This window comes from Lissotriton helveticus, chromosome 1_2 (genome assembly GCF_964261635.1).
Source record: "Lissotriton helveticus chromosome 1_2, aLisHel1.1, whole genome shotgun sequence".
Lineage (NCBI taxonomy): Eukaryota > Metazoa > Chordata > Amphibia > Caudata > Salamandridae > Lissotriton > Lissotriton helveticus.
Genome location: NC_136058.1, coordinates 286,775,984 through 286,797,630, shown reverse-complemented (window position 1 = coordinate 286,797,630; position 21,647 = coordinate 286,775,984). Strand labels below are relative to the sequence as shown.

The window sequence follows — 21,647 nt, the reverse complement described above, 5'->3', positions numbered from 1 at the left end:
GGTGATCATAGGATTGCAGACCCTACACTCCTACAATATCCAACAAGAAATCGTATTTTTAATCAGTTATTAACACCTTCAGCGCTACCGCGTTTACCTGCCCTGCGCTGAGAAGGGAGTAAATGGCTTGTTTGTGACAAAGCCAGCTCGTCATGAGCGCAGGGCAGGTAACGCCCATGACGAGCTGGCTTTGTCATTAGCGTCGAAGTGGTTAATAAAGCAGGGAGTCCTAGAGCAGAAGAAAAACTGAAAGGCAGAAAAAATTATGCACTTCTGCCAGCCCAAAAATTCAAGTAAGTTAGCAAGGTTGAGACATGGACTCATTCCTGTAGATTCAGACTACATACACTAAATGTAGGTTCATCAGAGATCGGCAAATAATGCCAAAGAAGCGACATTAAGACTGGGGAAGGACCTCTAAACAACATCTTAGCCAATTGTTACATTCTGGCCAAACCATTTTTGTTTTTCAGACTTCTCTTGTGGAACAATCTCTTATTTCCAGGTCTGCCAAATCAAATAAGGGGTTGAGTCACACCTTCCTTCTGTTCTTGAAATACAGAACAAGACTCTTTAACAGGTGTTGGAGGCAGATTTGAATAGCTAACTATGTCACCATCATGCAGTGCTAGAACAGAATAAACCTTGAAGCAATGGAAAAGCAAATGTTATTGTGAGGATATACTGGCAGAAGATATTAATATAATATCCAGCCTCCAGCTTCTGTGTGAAGGCACTTGCCACGTTATCTTGCCTGTTTTAGGAAATAATTGTGTTGACTTGTTTTGTTTGTCCTTTATGTTGTAATTTATATTGCTTTGCCCATTGCATGTAAAAATCATGTTAAGGAATTTAGAAGAGGCACAACCAACTGGTTCTTGAAATAAGCAAGCCTAATTTGTGATAAAGTACACACTAATCAATTTTAAGTTAATTACTCCTTGACTTTAATCCCTCTGGAAAATGGCAACACTAGGTATTCGTCACAACAACCTTCCAAGTGCTTACAGTGTCTTTGAAGTAGCCTCAGGAACAATGTCCACTGCTGGTACCACTGGACATTTCAACAACCATAGAACTTAAATGGGGATGTAAAGGGTACATTTCCAATTAAATGCAGTCACAAACCACCAGTTAGCATTCTGCTATTATCCACGTATTCAAAGTCTTCACATTTTGGTGCTTCATCTGAAAGAATCTACATTTTCACATCGCAGTTCAGTACTTCATTTATCATTTATTGTTGAATGACCAGTAAATCAAAATGCACAAGTCAGTCCAAATTGGTGTCCTGTATTCTTTTTACATATTTTAAATGTTCTGTTCCTTATCCTAAGTATCTGAGCATAGTAATGGGTCTCCCTGGCAGACATATTTCTCCTTGATTTCAAACCTGTACCACACATCTTGAATGTTCTTGATATGGTCCGAGGATCAAGATTGAATGCAAATCACGTCTTTAAATCTTAAACGCCATCCTGTAGGATAGTTGTTCTGAACAAATTGCAGATCTGTTTGAAAATTCTTCAGGAGCTGCAACAGTACCACTGAGGCTTTAGATCCATTAATCTTGGTGACCTCAGTCTCAGGTCTTCATTGATCGTGGTGACTTAAGTCGTAGCTCGCTTCTGGCTTGAATGTTTTGAAGCCCTTGACACATTGATCCTCATTTCATTAAAAGCAAGAAATAAATTGAAGTTGACTCATCGATGGCCCCCAACGGTGCATGTAATTGTTAAAACTGCAGGAAAGGTCAGCAGATTCAGGGCCGGCTTTAGAGCTGGTGGAGCCCGGTGCAACAGTTCTTTTTTGGCGCCCTCATACCCCATGACCGCCTCCTCGGATTTGCTCATACCACCAGGCAAAAGTGCCCCTCATCTCTCCAATCAGAAGTTATTACTCAAAACCGCATCCCCACTGAGGTCAGCGCCCAGTGCGACCGCACCAGTCGCATTGCCCTAAAGCTGGCCCGGAGCAGACTGCTGCTTCATAATGAGGAGTGCCTCAAAACAATGTATGCAGCGTGAGGTAGACGAGATGATTGTTGCCTGTTGTGTTTTGTCTGTTTTGGTCCAGCCCAGGCACGTGCGATTCAGATTTCTCATCTGACCTACAAACCCAACTACTGGAAATGCCCTTTGATCAGCATCCCTGTGTGCTCATAATTCCATGGTAAATTTGAAGTATGTGTCTCTAATGTTGACATAAACAGGGAAAAATAAATATCTCTAACGATGTAGAAAAGTTTAGATTTGCAACCACCATTTCATCTAATCAAGACCAAGCCAGCCTTCGCTTTTGCAGTGCATCCAACCTATTGATAATGTGGAAAAGATGGGCAGGTGCAGTCTTTCTTCTCAGTGTCTCCATACATCAAAATTACTAAAAGGCATTGGTAAAAATAGTATTGTGGCTTTCTATCCGATAATGTCCATAACTTGTTCAAGGATGGTTTTTCCTGCTTGTAGTTGTGTAAATGTGTACCCTCTTGAAGATAAAAATGGATTACAACCTGTAATATTACATTTTGCTGGGTAGTTCTAACGAATACACTATACTGAATAGTTCCTTGTTTCGAATGTAAAATGGCAAATATTGATATCTGAGCCCCCTGATTTGCTAATTGGGACGCTGTCAATATAGTGTTTGAGTTTTTATGGTCCCCTTCAGTTGAAAAAGATTGATTTCCATAATTTAATCTCTCATTTTTATATCCTTAGCATTGCGTGGGCGTCCAAGCAGGATGACTGTTATTTCAGAATTGTTACAAACCGAGAACGAGATGGAGTGTGAACCTTGTACACCAACACCTGTGAGACCCAATTCTTCCATTTCTAGTAAGTGTAGTACAGTTTTGTGCTGTCTTGAAGACATGGAATGTATTTTATGAATAGCATAAAATCATGAAGATATTACATCTGTTTAGTTATTTTATCCAATTCAGACTGTCTCCATTTCTTTTGTGTTAACTACATATATATTAATGCATAAATCTACTGCCGATCGTTCAGAGATACATTGATGTTCATTGTTTTGCAGCCACTCTTGCTATAGATCATCCATATGGAACTATCCTTGGTCCATCAGTAAGACTAGTCCAGCCTGAACTGCCAGGGCAGGTCCCTTCTAGTCTAACCAGTCAACCGGCTTCTGTTGGTGAGACTGGGAACGAATATCCTCTACAGCGGAGGTCTTCAAACTTTTTGATGTCGAGACCCCCGTCAAAAAACATTTAAGCGTAAGCCCCCTCTCCTGATAAAAATTTCTAGAACTTGGTCCTCCTCGTCATTGACAATTATCGACCACCATAAACGCCCCCAATTCCCACAGCAAATCATTTTTACATCTGGGAAATAAATTAGTGTTTAGCAAACCAAAGGTCAGTAAGCGTGGGGGCATGGTCAATGGTGTGGCTAAAATAAAGAGCTTCATTTATGAGGCATTGGTTTAGGGCAGTGCTGCAATTCTTCTTGCTGCGCTGCCCTAAGCCAATGTGAAAGGACAGGAATGCACCTTATTTATGAAATAAGGTGCATTCCTGACCTTTCGCTCTGCGTTGGCGCCCGAATTGCTGCCTAATGCTAACATAGGCAGGATTGTTTTTGTGCAGGAAGGGACACTTTCCTGCACAAAAACAATCCGAGAGGGGGTTTCCTCTTTCTATGTGTGCTGCAGAATGCCTTGCTTTTGCAGTGCTGACCTATAATCTTTTCACCTATTGTGTTCTGTGAAACACTGTTAACTAATGTATCCTCTCAATTGTTTATTTGTAATTGCTGGAAATTAATTGAAAGAGGATGTGCAATAAGCTAGTCTTGCTCTTTGATTAGTCAGTTCCACCTGTTTGCTGGGTAGGTACTCCTGTGCGTAAAGGGACATGGTTACTGAGGAATCCATGCCAATTTGACAGACCATTGAAGAGGGTCAGGACGTTGTCATGGTCATATGGTTAGGCTTGGAAACGACTCCATGTTTACGCTTAGTAGTCGTAACTAGCGTGGTTGTCTGATGCCATGCATGGGTGAGATCAGCTGGCCTTTTGTGACATCCAGTTGGTGCTCTTAGATGTGCTTTGTGAAGGGTCTTGTCTTTTTGGAGGGATGGCAGACTCTGCCCTTGAGTGTTTGACAGTAAGAGCCACTGCAAACTCCCTTGGTCTCTCCACACCTGCAAGGCAGTGTTGCCAACAATCGCTCCTCTTTCAATGTATTGCGAGGTGCTTCCCTTATTGGCAGATTCAAGACCACCCACTCCAACTGGCCCACAGCCCTGTCTGTGTAGAGGATCCAAATTGCATCCAGGCCCCCATGGGCAGCAAATCTCCTAGTCCCCAGCCCCTCCAGCAGCATCCTCCTGCTATTTTAGTTTGCTTAGCAGCACTCTGACCCTGTGGGGAGGCAAGAACAATCCTTTTCTGCAAGGATGGCAGGCCATACATCTGACAGGTGGGGCTTCCAGTTCAGTGGGGCTTTGTCCTGCCTTTCCTTTCTGTCCCACTAACTCTGCCACCTACATCGCAGCGGCTTTCAGAGGAACATTTGTTCATATTCCTTCAGTAAGTTTAGGCTATTTTGGCAAAAGGAGCCATAGTGTCAAGTGTCTCAGATGTGGGAATTGGATGTTCTCCAGTATTAGGGGTGTCTTTCGTAGATTCACATGCTTGAATATTCCCCGTCGTCGAAGTGGGAGTCCCACGGTATATAAATAGCAATAATGCTAATATAACATAAATGATAACATCATACATAATAAAATAGAGATAATACAGTCTGTAAAACCTCTACAATGGTAACTTCCATAGGAAGACATTATAAAGAGAAACTCATTTGTAACATAGTGTCATTATGTTAGTCCAAACTGCAGCCAATCAGGCTCAAGCCCCCTCTAGAACCTTCTCCTCAGAAGCTCAAGCCCTCAGATTTTCTACCGCACGTCGTGTGAAGGGAGTCTCCCTGAGCTCTGCTCAGTTTTCTTCAAGTATTTCACTTCAGTTGTTTTTTCTACAAGATGTCAAGTAAGAAGTCTTTGTTTAGACCTTGCTCTTCCTGTGGGAAGCTACGTTTGTTTGAGAAGGATCCCCACCAAAAGTGTATTTACTGTTTGTATCCTGAACACAAGGTGGATGACTGTAAAATCTGTAGAGCTTTTCCAGCTAAGACTCTCAGAGACAGGGAAGGTCGTCTTCTTCTATGGTTGAAGCGCCTTCAGTATAAAGAGGATGTTTTGTCAGACGCAGAAAGTTTCCAGTCAGGCTGTTCTACTGTTGCTTCCAAGCGTGGAAGTGTTCAGGGATTACCTTCTCCTTTTTTGAAGAAAAAGTTGGCTTTAACAGTGGCACAAGTTCATCCAACAGCTCCTATGGTTTCTGTGTCTACGCCCACGAGACCTGGCTCTCAGGCGTCATTTCCACCCACTATAAGTGTTGTAACACTTCTGACACCGCGGTCGTCGACGGGCTCGTCGACGACCGTTCCATCGACGAGATTGGCTGTGGTGTCTTCGTCGACGACTTCAGTGACGACGACGTCTGCTTCCTCGTCGTCGACGATGGTTGTAGGAGAGTAGGGTCTGCAATCCTATGATCACCCAGATTTTTGCTTTTTGCTTCACTGGTTTACGACTTTCCCTGGCTGTGGGCCTGCTAATCAGACCCACAGCCTAGCTGTTCTCTCTAATCCAAATTGTACCCAGGTACTGAATTGGCACTGGGCCCTCTCAAGTCCCTGTAACCAGGGCTGAGGTGCACCCAGAAGTCTCCCAGGGGCTGCAGCATGTATTATGCCACCCCTGGACTGACCAACTAAATCTGACACAACTGGCTGCACGACAGCTGGGGCAAGGAGGTGTAAACACCCTTTGCTTTAGATATAGTATTCCTATATCTAAACCTAAATGGACACACAGATCTCCTATCAGTCACTCCTATGGCAGGCCTTAACAATCCTGAAGGCAGAGTGCTTGGAATCGTGTGAGATAGTGCTCTGGCATGAGCTGAGCCTGTCTGCGGCTTTCGGGATCTATCCCTTAGCCGTTTCCATGATATCGCATACCATATACTCTTAAGTGCATTATAATCCTCGCGGTTATATGCCAACTCTGGTATCGCTTTATCAAAACATGTCGAGTAAGGTGTCATACGAATTGGAATACTAACCCCTCGCCAATTCTGGCGACGGGGTTAGCATTCCACCCTTCTAGAGGGACACGACATGGATGTAACCTGTAACCCCGGTTAAAGTCAGACAGAGCCTTAGCATCCACAAAATGAATGCTGCCACCGAGACACAAGTCTGCCCTCCTGCTGCTGGGAGTCCTCCCAGAGCAGGAGGTAAGGACAAAGGGTTTCCTGCAAGGGGCGGTGCCAGCACCGTCCCAGACAGGGTTTTGTGTATTCCAGGTAGGCAGGGCTACAGAGGAAGGTGACTGCAAGTGGCACCCCGGTGCTCACTGTGCATAGGCCGGCTTGAACCAGTTCCAGGGGCACACCAGCCCCTGAGCTGGGGAAAGCCCGCCAAAGGAGAGGGGTGTAACCACCCCCCTCCTGGTCCCACCCATAGGGCAGGACTTAGTTGCGTGCCAGCCCCCTTTTCCAAGATAAAGGTAGGAGCAGGCCCCCTTCCAAATTAGATCATCTTTGGAATCAAGACACGACTTTCTACGAAAGGACATCAAGATTTCTTTTTCAAGATTCTCCCTTGTGACTAAGGAGTAGTCACCCTGCATCCGCAGGCACCATCTTAAGAACACTGCGGTCTGCTGCAAGTCCTTCCTCCGGAATCTGACTGCCCAGCTCGACGAGAACCGGCTTCCCTGGCACCTCTGACCTCTACCCACCTCTACAGCCAAGCTGAGAACCGTGGGTGCGACGAGACCTCGAGGGACCGGCCATCTTCAAGACTACACGACTTCTTTCCAGCACGACCGACGAGGGATCCTCTGGTGAGTGCTTTGGGGTCCGAGAAGCCCCGACCCTGAGCAGCCCCAGCACCGAAGTTCAGCCTCCCAGCATCTCCCCGATCTGCGTGGGGCCCTTCTGCTTTTTGCTGCTCACCGCGTTGTTTGGCTACTAGCCCGCTGGCTTGTGGCCTTCTTAACGACGCCCGACGACATCACTGTTGCTGGTCTGGTTGCTCCAGACTGGCCCTTGCTCCCTTTCAAGAGAGGAGCACCCCGGACCCTCCTGGTCCACTCCAGACACCATTTTAGGTCCACCGCGTGGGCTTGAATTTGCCAAGACTTGTTGCCCCAATCCTGGGTCCAGCAACGTCGAGAGCATCATCCATCGTGGGAAAGCTCGTACCTCCATCCTGGTCGCCGACAACGCCTCCTGGTCCGTGAGACTACAGAGCCCAGCGTCGCCCACTCACCTAGTCGAGGTGACTACCATCCGGTGCCCTCCTGGTGCCACCTGACTACTGGCTAGTAGTCACGAACTTGGTCCCCTCTGCTTTCAGGTGTCATCTATCTTCGATCCAGGCTTGGATCACCCGAACAATCTTCACTGGTCGCCTGCCAGCAACTCCTTTCCTTCAGGCTCCTGGTTCGTCAACGGAGAATCCCGATGTCTTTTCAGACCTATGCAGCTGCAGCCTCTGGGCTAGGTAACTTCGGCATTTCGGTGCCTCAGCATAGCCTCACTATCCAAGGGTCCAGATCCACTTTCGTTTTTGACCTACCTAGTCGGGTTCGCCCGAGAACACTAACTTGGTCTTTACTAGCTTCCATAGACTTTGTCCCGCATCCCGCGTGAGAGTGCACACTCTGCACCCGAGTTCCCTAGGCCTCCTGCTAGTAATCTAAAGGTTCAGTAGTCCAGCCCTAGCGATCCCAAAGCCTCTGAGAATCGTTACTTACCTGCTGGTAATTCGCATTCCACTTTTGTAGTATATGGTTTTTCGTGCCCCTCGGGCATTTGTGTAAATTGTGCGACTTGAAGTATTTTTATAAGAGTTTTGTTGTGTGCTTAGCTCCCTGTCTCATAAAGAGCCAGGGTAGTCTTGTTATAAATAAATACACTGTTTATTTTCATAACAACTTGTGTGGTGTCCTTTCACTGGGTGTTCAAGGGGTAATGTGATGGTAAAACAGCTGGCTTAACACGCCCTCTAGAGTCTTAGCCTTAGACTGCTCGTATCCATGCTACTAGGATAGCTGGTCTATAAGGTTGACTTACAACCAATCATCAATAAGGGTTGTTTGGACTGATACATAGTGATCACTAGAATAGTGAGCACTGCATATCAGGCCAACTTCTCACAATGGTTGTGTCGACGTCTTCTACGTCGACGAGAGCTTCTATCTCCTCAGTCTCGTCGACGATCCCGATTGTCTCGTCGGCGACGAAATTACCGTCGACGAAGAAATCCTCGACGTCGAAGAGTTCATCGTCGACAAAGGTCCCGTCGACGCTGACCGCTCCGTCGACCAGCTCGTCGACGACGGCTTCGTCGACGAAGAGGATGACGACGGATCTGTCGACGAAGGTATCGTCGACGAAGGTACCGTCGACGAAGGCACCGTCGACGGTAGAGCCGAAACGCTCGTCGACGTCTACTGCTACATCGTCGACGCCCGCCGTGGAAACAACTGCCTCGTTGACGGCGACAGCTACAGCTGCGGCAGTTTCACAGGGATCAAGGCCGGAACATACAGGATCCACGTCAGGAGTGGGTTCTTTCGCCACTATGCCTCTAGTGCCTCTGCCTTCCTTGGCCTCGGGCAAGGAGTCTACTCTCCACTTGCCACCTCCTACTCTCCAGCTGCCATCACCAATGATGGCTACTGATCACGAAACGGAATCTATTGGGGACGACGATGTCCTTGACGATGCACATAGTCCTTCGGAATTAATAATTAAATGTCAAGACACAAGTTCTGAGGACGAGCAGGAGGAGGAAATTGACCGCCAGGACGAACAATATGTGCAGGTTCCTATGGCATCATTTCCAGTATCTTTGTTTTCTAACCTCCAGCATATGCTGGACGACTACAATCGAAGATTTCCGCCAACCCCTCAGGGTACACCAGGCCCCGCGCCATCGGACACACCAGGCCCTACAAACCATCAGCATTCTTTGGAGCAGACTGTTCACCCAGACAGACCCCGTCCTACTATCCCCATGAATCCGCAACCTGTTGCGCAAGAGGAGGAGGAGTCGGACAGAGAAGAAGGGGAAGTACCCCAGGATACTGATAAGGAACAGGACCCAAATATGGCGGAATTCGATGACTATCGGATACAGACACCCTCTCCTCAGCAAGCAGATGCTGGTGATTCACCTCCGGTTGACATCGCAAGCTTCCATGTGCTGATGAATAAAGCGGCGGACCGCTTTAAATTACCGAGAGCACAACGACAAGAAGACTGTTTTCTCTATGATTTCAAAAACCAACCGTACAAACAAATTCACACCATACCTATTATAGAATTTGTATGGAAAGAGGGTATAAAAATCATGCATGCTCCTAACTCCTTGCCGGCACAAGTCCCTCGCCTGGAGAAGAAATATAAAGCTCCGGCTGGTTCCCCCGCTTGTTTGCTCTCGCATCCTAAGCCAGATTCAGTGGTCACACAGGCAGCGCAGCGACGGTCCCGTAACCCGGCGACTCCTATCACCGCTCCGCCTGATCGAGAGGGTCGACGTTTGGACGCAATTGGGAAAAAATGTTCAACCATGTCGTCTATGTCCGTTCGTGCTGCAAATGCACTGGCCATTTTGGGTCGTTTCGACCGGCAAATGTGGTCGGATATTTCTGCACTGGTTTCGCTGATACCGGAAACGTCCAGAGCAGAGGCGCAACAGATCCTTCAGGATGGCATGAGGGCATCAGAAGAAATGATAGACTGTGCGATTGACGTGGCAAGTACTGGTTTTCGAATCCTTGCCAGTGCTGCGGCGCTCCGCCGTCAGGGTTGGCTTTAATCCACTTCATTTCGGCAGGAGGTCCAGTCGAAGATACTAGACATGCCTTATGACGGTGAGTCTCTCTTCGGCGCTCACATTGATGAAGCGCTTGAGTCAATAAAGAAAGACACCGATACAGCAAAATCGCTAGGATCCTTGCAATTTAAAAAGCAGCCCTTTCGTGGCGCACGTGGACGAGGCTCGTCTTCAACCACTTTTCGAGGAGGACACACTCAGTATCGCCAGTACAATCAAGGAAATCAGCGTTATTCCAACCAACAGTCTAATCGCCAACCACAGTCGAAACCCTATAGAGGAAAGTCAAATTATAGGGGTTCCACCAACAAACGTCAATGACTCTCAAGTTGCGCAAGGAGTTGGAGGGAGAATCTCGCAGTTTTATTCCCAATGGTCTCTGATAACATCGGACCAATGGGTATTAGACATTGTTCGCAAGGGTCATGCCTTGGAGTTCACAGAGTTTCCTCCACATTCTCCACCATCAGGCCCGCCACCTCCCCATTTCAGGGAATTGCAACATCAAGTTCGTCTTCTAATATTAAAAGGTGCAGTCGAAGTGGTTCCTATATCTCAACAAGGGACAGGTTTCTACTCACATTTTTTCCTCATTGCCAAGAAGACGGGAGAGTGGCGGCCCATACTGGATTTGAGGGCACTCAATTTCTTTCTGAAACAATCTGTCCGCATGCTGACGTTATCGGAAGTCTTGCGGCTTCTCTGCAGCGGAGATTTCCTAACAACAATAGATCTACAAGACGCCTATTTTCATGTGCCGATTCTCCAACACCATCGCCAATTTCTGAGGTTCAAAGTGGGCAACATGCATTACCAGTTCAAGGTGCTGCCTTTTGGCCTGCGATCGGCACCTCGTGTTTTCATGAAGGTCTTGGCCCCTGTCATGGCTTATCTACGACTTCAGGGAGTGCAAGTCTTTCCTTACCTAGACGATTGCCTTCTAAAATCTCCATCCCCTCTACAGCTGGCTCGCGACACAAGTCTCTGCCTGCAGACTTTCGAGTCACTGGGGTTGACCATCAACATAGCATTCCATAACGCGAAGTGGAACTGGCAAGCTGTCCGACACGTTTTTCCAGAGGATTTATTTCTCCGTGTTGGCCTTATCAAATTTAGCTATTCAATTCTTATTCCTTGTGAAGACATCCCCGAATTAACGCGGTGGGATTAATCTGTGAATTATAAACTTCTAAGTGCGGACAAAACGTCGCACTGCTGTTGATGCACCACACAAAGGGTGCCCAATGACATTGGTTTTAATTTACGTGCACTCTGAAAGACTTTTTGCGCCCCCTTCCCAAATCCCGTCCTGATGAAGACCCGTTGTTGAGGACTTGAACCACCCGGTTTATGGTTGGGTCGAAACGTCGACGACATTTCCCTGTGGGAGCCTGCACCTATCAACCCCTGCCCCTTGCCCCACTTCCAAATCCCGTTGCGAATTATGCAAATTAAGGACTACGGAATTGTATATAATATATAAGCCAGTAAAAAAGAAGTACATTTTTTACAAGCGCTCTTTAGGGCAGGCTCAATCTCTTGTATATAAATAACCTACACCTTGCTTTCTTTGATCCTCTTGATCATTCACTTGAGCACACACTTTGATCTTTCTCTGTGCACGTTCTTCTTTTATTGTAGAGATACATCTTTGTTTATTATGAATGTAAATATGTGTATAAAGATACGTTGAATTTGAAATTGTACATTAAATATGCCAATCTGATTGAATTCTTTTCCAATTTTAGGTCCTTTTTTGGTGCTTCCTGTATGATACTGTGTCAGTGTGGGCTAATATTACTTATTGAACCAACAATACAGATTTAGTTTGGGTTTTGACAAAAATTTATATAACCAAATACGAAAATTGCTTTATATGTTAAATATATGTCGAGGACCAACTGTTTTCTATACTAGCAAATACCCAGGTCCTTTGACTGAATTGGGTTCACCCCTGTTTTTGATAACAACATCAACATAGAGAAGTCACATTTTGCACCATTGCAAAGGAGAAACTTCCTGGGAGCGATTCTAGACACGAGCCTATCAAAAGCCTTCATCTCCCAAGAACGACAGAGGAAGATAGAACGTCTGGTCACCATCATCCGTTCAAAACAGTCAGTTTCTGTGCGGACGTTGAAGTCATTTCTGGGGATGGCGTCGTCCTGCATCGCTCTGCTCCCGAACTGCAGGCTACGCACTCGTCCTATACAGGAAGAACTAGACCTGCAATGGCGCCAAGTGTCAGGGTCCTTCAACGACCTAGTGCGAGTCTCGTCTCGCATGAAGGACAGTCTGCTTTGGTGGAAAGAACCATCCAACCTGGACGAAGGAGTTTTGTTTCTGGCCCATTCTCCGGATCTAACACTGACTACAGATGCGTCCATGGAGGGTTGGGGTGCTCATCTCCTGGACCTTTCAATCAAGGGCAAGTGGACGGCGACACAACGAACCTGGCATATCAACAGACTGGAGTTGATGGCGATTTTCCTTGCTCTCAGATCCTTTTTACCCGTAGTGCAAGGGGAGTCCGTGCTGGTTCAAACGGACAACACAACCAGCATGCACTACATGAACAAACAGGGCGGCACAAGATCTCAGCCATTGTCTCTGCTAGCTCAAAGGATCTGGAATTGGGCTCTTCGTCATCAAATTTACTTGACGGCGGTCCATCTGCCGGGGTTTTCAAACATCCTAGCGGATTTGTTGAACAGGTCCACGTCATCGACCCACGAGTGGGAACTTCATCAGCCTACTCTGGACATGGTGTTCCGCCGTTGGGGTCATCCCATGATAGACCTTTTTGCCACTCCACTGAATCGGAAGTGCCCCGCCTTTGCGAGCTGGCATCCCCATCCAGAGTCCAGCAGAAATGCCCTTCTCATGGATTGGAGCGGCCTGTTCGCCTATGCATTTCCTCCAATACTGTTGGTACAGAGAACGTTGTGGAAGATGCGCAGGCAACCCTGCCACTTGATACTCATCGCCCCTCGTTGGCCCAGACAGGCTTGGTTCTCAGAACTTCTTCTGTTATCCCAATGCGCTCCCATTCATCTGCATCCACGTCCAGATCTCCTGTCAATGGACGAGGGTCAAATTTGCCATCCAGACCCGACCACGCTTCAGTTATGGGCATGGAACCTGAATACCTCGAGTTCGCAAACTTAGATAGGCCCCAGGAATGCAGAGACATTCTGGCTTCTGCTAGAGCTTCATCAACCATCAAAACGTACAAGCTAAAGTGGAAACGTTTTTGCCATTGGTGCGCTGCATCAGATATCCATCCACTCACTTCTACTCCGGAGCAGCTCTTGCCTTTCTTTCTGAGCCTTGCTCGGTCTGGTCTCTCTCATGCCACCTTGAGAGTCTTTCTGGCAGCTATTTCGCGTTTTAGACACGATGGTTCGTCTCTCTGCTCATCCAGAATAATCAGACAATTCTTTAAGGGTCTCTTCAGAAAGTTTCCTCCTATTAGACGCCCTCCTCCAGCATGGCAGCTCAACGTGGTATTGTCACAGCTCATGAGCCTCCTTTTGAGCCAATTCACAGGGCAGACACCAAATTTCTTACCTGGAAGGTTGTATTGCTTTTGGCCCTAACATCTTCTCGTCGCGTAAGCGATCTTCACGCTTTCACAATCAAGCCTCCATATTTGCAATTTAAGCCCGATGGAGTGTCTCTTCGTACCAATCCCTCGTTTTTGCCAAAAGTGCCTGCTGATTTCCATCTGAACGAACCTGTCTTCTTAAAGACTTTTTTCCCGAATCCAAAATCACCGGCAGAACAACGACTTCATTCTTTAGACATCAGTCGTTGTCTAAAGTTTTACATTTCAAGGACTACCCCTTTCCGCAAATCTGATCAACTTTTTGTGGCATATGGAAGGATGCGGAGGGGACATTCAGTGATGAAACAAACACTTGCAAGGTGGCTCTCAGCAGCCATATCCTTCGGTCACCAACAAGCTGGCAAGCCTTTACAGTGTCCAGTAAAGGCGCATTCGACGAGAGCGATGGCGTCCTCCACCGCCTTGTTTGCTGGAGTGCCTCTACACCAGATTTGCCGGGCGGCAACATGGTCAAGTAGGCACACCTTTACCAGACATTACTGTTTGGGTTCCATCAACGAAGCGGATACTGCAGTGGGGCAAGCAGTGCTTCACCATCTCTTTAAATAAGGTGAGCCTCTGTTCCCTCCTCCTTTTCTTTCTGTGATTGCTATATGCTTTTAAGCTCTATGTTTACCTTCATTTTAAGAATCTATTAGCAATCCCAGTTCTAAGGAGTTACTGCTATCTATTCTATTCAAGCATGTGAATCTATGAAAGACACCCCTAATACTGGAGAAGAACAATTGTTACTTACCTGTAAACAGGTGGTTCTCCAGTATTGGTGTCTTTCATAGATTCACATGCGACCCACCCTTCCTCCCCTCAGAGGCTCTCTTCTCCTCATGCACTATTATTACTAGTGCTACGAAAATCTGAGGGCTTGAGCTTCTGAGGAGAAGGTTCTAGAGGGGGCTTGAGCCTGATTGGCTGCAGTTTGGACTAACATAATGACACTGATATGTTACAAATGAGTTTTTCTCTTTATAATGTCTTCCTATGGAAGTTACCATTGTAGAGGTTTTACAGACTGTATTATCTCTATTTTATTATGTATGTTATCATTTATGTTATATTAGCATTATTGCTATTTTTATATACCGTGGGACTCCCACTTCGACGACGGGGAATATTCAAGCATGTGAATCTATGAAAGACACCAATACTGGAGAACCACCTGTTTACAAGTAAGTAACAATTGTTCATTTGAGCCAAACCAAGCTGGGTTCCGTGCGAATCACAGCACGGAACTAGTCATGCTGTCTATTCTGGACGATTTAAGGAACAGGGCAGATAAGAAAACTCCAAGTGCCCTGGTGCTGTTAGACCTCTCCGCGGCATTTGATACTGTCTGTCATAAACAACTATTGTCGCGGATGATGGATTTCGGCATCGTGGGTACAGCACACGCCTGGCTCTCCTCCTTTCTTGAAGGGAGGTCTCAGAGAGTACAGCTTGGTGACCTTCTTTCCACCACTACACCGATCACCTGCGGAGTGCCACAAGGGTCTGCCTTGTCGCCCCTATTCTTCAACATCTTTTTACAACCCCTGATCAGATTGCTCAACCAGATGGACTGCCATGTATATAACTATGCGGATGACACCCATATAGTGATCCAGCTTGACCAGGGTCCGGGTGGTCTCGTAAGACTACAGAACATCTTGAAGCACACAGCCAACTGGATGTCCAGAAATTCATTAAAAATCAATCCGGATAAGACCGAGGTACTGCCAATTACCATCGCAGGGAACCCATGGATTGAGTATTTCTGGCCAAGAGAATTAGGGTCACCTCCGGAACCAGCTGCTGTGGTCAAGAGTTTAGGCATCCAGGTGGACGGCACGCTGTCTATGCAAAAGCAAGTGAGGACGGTGGTAGGGACCTGCACTGGCCTCCTTCGACAACTTAGGAAAGTTGCACCTTTGTTGTCCTTTTCCACCCTGAGGCGAGCAGTCTCCGCCACGATCTTGGCTAGGCTAGATTATGGCAATTCGCTATATATAGGAGGACTGCCACAGAAACTCTTGTATAAGCTGCAGGTTGTCATGAACGACGCTGCTAGGCTTATTTTTAAAAAACCAAGGAATACCCATGCATCTCCCCTTATGCAAGAACTGCACTGGCTGCCGGTTAAGCAGAGGGTGATCTTCAAAGGACTGTGCATTGTTCACAAAGCCCTGTACGGTAAGGCTCCAATGTACATAAAATCTCGCCTTGTTCCCTACAGCCCAGCACGGACACTTCGATCCGCTGATGCCTCTCTACTTATTCAACCACGTTGTAGATTGGCCACAGTAGGTGGACGTGCCTTTTCATTTTTGCTCCCAACAGTCTGGAATAAGCTGCCAATTGAACTACGGAAGGAAACTAACTTGTTGGCCTTCCGAAAGAAACTAAAAACAGTGCTTTTCCAGCAAGCATGGGGTGTTCAGTAATTTTTTTTTATTAACAGTTGTCCTTCACAGTACCTGATGTTTGGACCCCGACCCTGATAAAGCGCTTAGAGACCCCTGGGTTATAACGCGCTATATAAATCGAATAAATAAATTCTGGATACAGTGCATTTTCAAACCTTCCCTGTGAATAAATCTGTGCAGGATAATAGTCCAGCTGTGACCCTGATGTAGCCTCCATCCTGGGTTTTCTGTTGAGGGTGGCTGAGGCTTGGCGTATTTGCATTCAGCTATTTGAGCATACAAAATGGCATATGCAGACTTCAGTGGTATCTGAGGTCTCAGGGGGCTAAAAACAGAGAACCCGCCCGATTCCCGTTTCTGCCTTTTAAAGAGTCTGCAAGAGATCTGCAGTGGTGGCTGCTCTTAAACATTTGGCCAGTGGCCGAACTCTTGCCCAGCTCCCACACTCCCACTCCACCCAGTGTTTTGGCGGTGGCAGATGCATAACTCCTGTTTTGTCCATCTGGGAAAAGTGGAGATCAGAGGACACTGGTCTCCCGTGGAGACCAGCGTCCACATCAGTGAGCTGGAGCTACGGGCCATTTGCCTTCATGCTGTCCATTAAGAGGAAGCTGGTTCAGGTCCTCAGACAACACACTGCCATATTATATTGAAGCATTCAAGGTAGAGTGTGGGCCAGGGTCCTGTGCCATGTGACCCTTCATCTCTGGCACCAGTTAAATGGTCGGGCCTTTCCCTGATCATACACTATTTTGTATTCAACAAGAAACAGCCTACAGATTGAGGGTGTGTTCTATTAGGCCCAAGGCGTCTACCATTCTGTTGGCCTGTCCTGTATATTTTTCTTGCTGTAACATCTGCATCGGTGCACACATTCAGAAAGCACTACATCTTTAAATGTCAGGACTGACTGGGCATTTTGTCTCTTTGGTCTTGCAGGCCGCTTGGTCGAAGTCATTCCAAAGACCCATCACAGGAGGAGGAACTGTTATGGTATTTAGTCTAAAGGTAGTCTAAAGGTGACAAATCAGTTGTTGGAAGCATTCATCAGATTAGCAACTTATTTAACTTCTGTAATTCTATGTTCAGTGGCATGTGTGGCTGTAGATACACATGCTCTGCATACTCCAGCAATCTAGTATTGGGTTCGGAGTTGTGCAAGTTTTTCTGAAAGCAAGTCTGAGTCACGTGACTGAGTGACTCCTCTTTGTGATATTGCACATGGGCATTGATTGCTTTGTTTGGTTTTCTTTCTGCTGTCTAGTGGGGATATATGCTTCTACTCCGGTGTTTATGGGACAGATAAATCAGGTTACCTCTGCATGATACTTCACTTTAAGAATTTTGCAGAAGATCTTACCGTTTCTCCCAATGGAGTTGGGGAAAATGTTGGTGATGGCACTAGTTATGTCTCGATTTGATTATTGCAATGCTCTTTATCTTTGGGCGGATAAGGGACAATTGTACAAATTGCAATCCTTACAGTACGCAGCTGCCCGGACTCGTGTGAACCTTCCTAAATAAAGCCATATATCTGGGGCCATTAGAAAACTTCACTGGCTCCCTGTCAAGGAGCGAACTGAATTCAATCCTCTTTGTCTGGTTCATAAAACCTTACATGATTGAGGAACCAGAAAATATCTGTTTCCAATGGTACAATCCTGGTCGCTCCCTGAGGTCAGCAAACCAAGAGTCCAGAAGTCAAAATGGGGTGGCAGAAAGCTCTCATTTAGCTCCCAAACTATGGAACGAGTTGCCACTTAATATCAGATCCCTATCGGTTCACACACACTTTTGAGCCTGTCTGAAAACTTGGCTCTTTCGGCTAAGTCACAACCTTCTCTTCCTGGACCTTCCTATCTCTTCTATATTGGCTTCAAGATGCCTTGGCAATCAAGCTATATATAAACTTTTTCAGCTACAGGCAATCGTTGGGGGCCACATCCCAGTTCATTTTTCGTCCACCAAGCCACCTCGGTTTGTACCCAGCCATATGCAAATCAGTCTTGACCCTGGTCCAGTTGGAACAGTTCAGCCCAAACTGCCAAACTAGGTGCTCCCTGAAGAACAATGCAAGCAACGTAGGACCAGTTCAATTCTTAGTTGAGCAAATGCTAGAATCAAAAAGAACTAAGATCACGAGTAACTTTGTTGTTTTATTTTTCATCTAAAAAATGGACTACTTTTCTAATCTCATGATTTATTGTACTCTTTCCTCCAGCTGTAAAAACACGGACTTCTCGACAGAATGGTGTTGGTGATTCCCACGCTCCTTCTCGTGGGACTGATTTTGTGGAGGAACAGTTGCATGCAAATCGAAGCAGTTTGCAAACTCAAGGTACATTGAACATTGTTGTTTAAGAAAAGTGCATTTAAGATGAATGCCTTATTTAGTAGGACCTCCCTGACGGTTTCTTCTTTCCAAGTCACTTGAATTTTAATTTGTTTGCATATTGCATACATTTTTTGCACACTATACTAAATTACTTCTTACCTTTTTGAAGCCACATCTTAAAGCAGAAATACGCCTACTGCCTTTGTAGCCAAATTGTGGCAATGACGAAGAACATTTCCTCCTTGGCCTAAACTGCAGTTTCAGAATTTCTGATGTAGCTTCAGAATTGAGTTGTAATAATGAGATATGTGAAGAAACGACTCACAATAGTTCTACCTAGAACTAATTTTTTCTTCTTGTGAAGGCATTTTGGCCAAGAGCCAACATCTGATGTCATTAGAAAATCATTTAGTACTGCGGTGTTTTTTTTTTTTGGGGGGGGGGGAAGCACCTCTTAGCTTCTCTTGTCCATTCATCGAGGCGGGTTGAGAAATTCTGAAGGGTACATGCCTATGTAAGTGCAATTCTAAGAGGCCACTATAAGAATTCTGCATTGTGTGCACCTTTGTGAAAGCCTGTGCAAAATAAAGGCTGCAGGAACATCACCACTTTTTCACACATCACCCAACTTTTGTGAGTGCCTTAAAGTAAAATGAATAATCAATAATTTAAACCTAAAATCCCCTTTTCCTTGTCATTGTGGCCATGTCTTATTTCTGGCAGCTAGTTGTACAGTCCCAAGCTTGAGAATCCTAGGTAGGATTGCAAAAGAAGGCTGCTAAGGTCTCATTTAAATGTATTCACACTGCAAGATAATGCTGTTTATCCAGTATTTGGGTGTCTTTCATAGATTCACATGCCTGAATCATTCCCCGTCGAGACTGGAGCCTCCGGTATATAAAAAAGTAATGTCCTATAGACATACATAGAAAAGAATAGGCCTAAGGGTCTCACCTTAGTGACCTATCCAAGTCCTTATGTAGGAAGGACCAAACGGAGCAGGCCCAAGGGTCCCACCTTGGTGGCCTATCTGAGTCCTTTTGTAAAAAGGACCAAAATAAAGAAAACCAACCAATCAGCTACTACCTCCTTCTAGAACCTTCCTGTCAGGAGCCCAAGTCTCTCAGATGTTCTACCGCACGTTGTGCTAGGGAGTCTCCACCTGAGTTCTCCTCAGGAATCTTCTTCTTTCTTCAAAAACGACTTTATTCAACTCCTATAATTATGTCTGATAGCCAGAAAAAAGGTCTCTTTAGGGCCTGTTCCTCCTGCAGCAAGAAAAGACTTCATGTAGAGGATAAACATGAAACTTGTTTATATTGTCTCTACCCTCAACATCAAGCCAAGGACTGCAAGATATGTAGGACCTTCTCGAACAAGACCCTCAAGGACCGAGAAGGACGCCTACTACTCTGGCTCAACAGACTCAAGACCAAGACCGATGACTTGGTGTCTGAAGGTGAGAGTGTTTCTGGAACTTCACATTTTTCCTTGAAGAGGCCAAGGGTTAACTCCCCTAGCCCCTCAGACACCCCTCCTATGAAGACTTCCAAAAAGTCCTCAGAGGGCAAGACCTCAGTGTCTGGCAAGGAACTTCCTGTCACCAGGAAGCAGCCGCTGATCCCGACGACAGCGTCGATGGCTTATTCAGCGCAAAAAACTGTCTCGACGACAGTGTCGACGACTGCATCGTCGGCTACCTCCTCGACGACGAGGATAACACCTTCATCGTCGGCGAGTAGACCTACGCCGTCGACTATCCCGGTCACTCCATCGACGACGAAGATATTACCGTCGACGACGAGATTGTCGTCGACTACATCAACGACGACGCCGTCGAAAACCACACCGTCGACGAAGCCTATCTCGTCGACGAGGAGCATCCCGTCGACGACAGGAAAACCGTAGACGACTGGTAAACCGTCGACGGTGGAGAAATTGCTGTCGGCGAAAACGGCGTCGACGAAGACACCGTCGACAGACACCGCCGATGACGGGTAAATTACCGTCGGCGAAGGCGCCTAACACGGCACCGTCGACTCGAGCGTCGACGACCGCAGGGCCATGGAAAGAGTCTGCACTTTTATTGCATGCCATGGATGCCTTTCCACCGCAAGTAAGCCATGTCACAGTCAAAATCACAAAAAAGCCAATTACGCCAGTCTTGACGTCGCCCAGTAAGGTACAACAACTACCTCCAGCCTGCCTCTTACAAGGTGAGGAGTCGGATGAGGATTCATATACACAAGCAACTAGTCCATCAGACTTGGTGCTTAAGTGTCAAACCACAGACGAGGAGCCGGAGGAGGAGGACCATGTAGAGCAATCGGTCCACACTCAAATCCAGACACAGGTTACACCAATGGTGTCTCCCAGCATCCATCGTCTCGGACCTCCAATTCCTAATAAAGGATTATAAAGAAAGGTTTCCGGAGAAACCCACTACACCTGCACTTCCAGCTGCACAGGTGCCAGCTCCTTTGTCTCGCCATAAACCACCTCCACTGGTACTTGAGAAAGTACAGGAGCCAATACAGGACATTCTCTCCTCTGACGAAGAGGAGAGAGAACAGGAAGAGGGTGCAGTCCATGACGACGAGTCAGACCCGGATGCGGACCAGGACTATGTGGCACATTCTCCGGCCTCTCCAGAACCACAGTCTTCAGAATCACCACCCGCAGACATCGGTGGATTCCACAATCTCATTGAGCGGGCTGCCAAAAGATTCCATATGTCTATGGAAACGCAGGAGACTGAATGCTTCCTTTACGATTTCAAGGAGCCCACTAAGAAATAGACTAGGTCAATCCCAATCATTGACTTTATCTGGAAGCAAGGCAAACAGCTCATGCAAACACCAACTTCTATACAAGTGGTAGTGCCCAGACTAGATAAAATATACAAGGCAACATCATCGGCGCCAGCATGCCTCACAGGTCACCCCAAGGCAGATTCTGTAGTGACTCAAGCGGCGCAGAAAAATTCGCGTAATCCAGCATCGCCTCTGTCGACGCCACCTGACAAGGAAGGCAGAAAACTGGATGCGGTTGGCAAACGCATCTCTACCACATCGGCCATGACGGTGAAAGTGGCGAATTCAATTGCACTTCTGGGCCGTTACAATCGTCAACTCTGGGCAGACATTGCACCCCATCTTTCTAATCTGCCAGAAGATCTGAGAGGAGGCTCATTCGCTCCTCCTAGAAGGCCAAACATCTGCTTCCGAACTCATCGACTGCGTGATTGACGTCGCCATGACTGGTTTCCGGCAGCTGGCAGGTGCTTCCGTACTAAGACAGGGCTGGCTCAAGGCCACCTTCTTCCGCCAGGAAGTACAAACAAG

At 46.6% G+C, this 21,647-nt stretch overlaps 1 protein-coding gene across 2 annotated transcripts in view; it reads left to right on the top strand.

Annotated features, from left to right (window-relative positions):
* KIF2C (kinesin family member 2C) overlaps positions 1–21,647 on the top strand; it is a 1,469,089-nt gene that overhangs the window by 403,293 nt on the left and 1,044,149 nt on the right. For both annotated transcript variants that reach the window (XM_078671750.1, XM_078671748.1), the window contains 2 exons: positions 2,721–2,837; positions 18,190–18,306. In XM_078671750.1, coding sequence (XP_078527876.1) covers positions 2,721–2,837; positions 18,190–18,306 — 234 coding nt within the window. The remainder of the gene's footprint in view (positions 1–2,720; positions 2,838–18,189; positions 18,307–21,647) is intronic.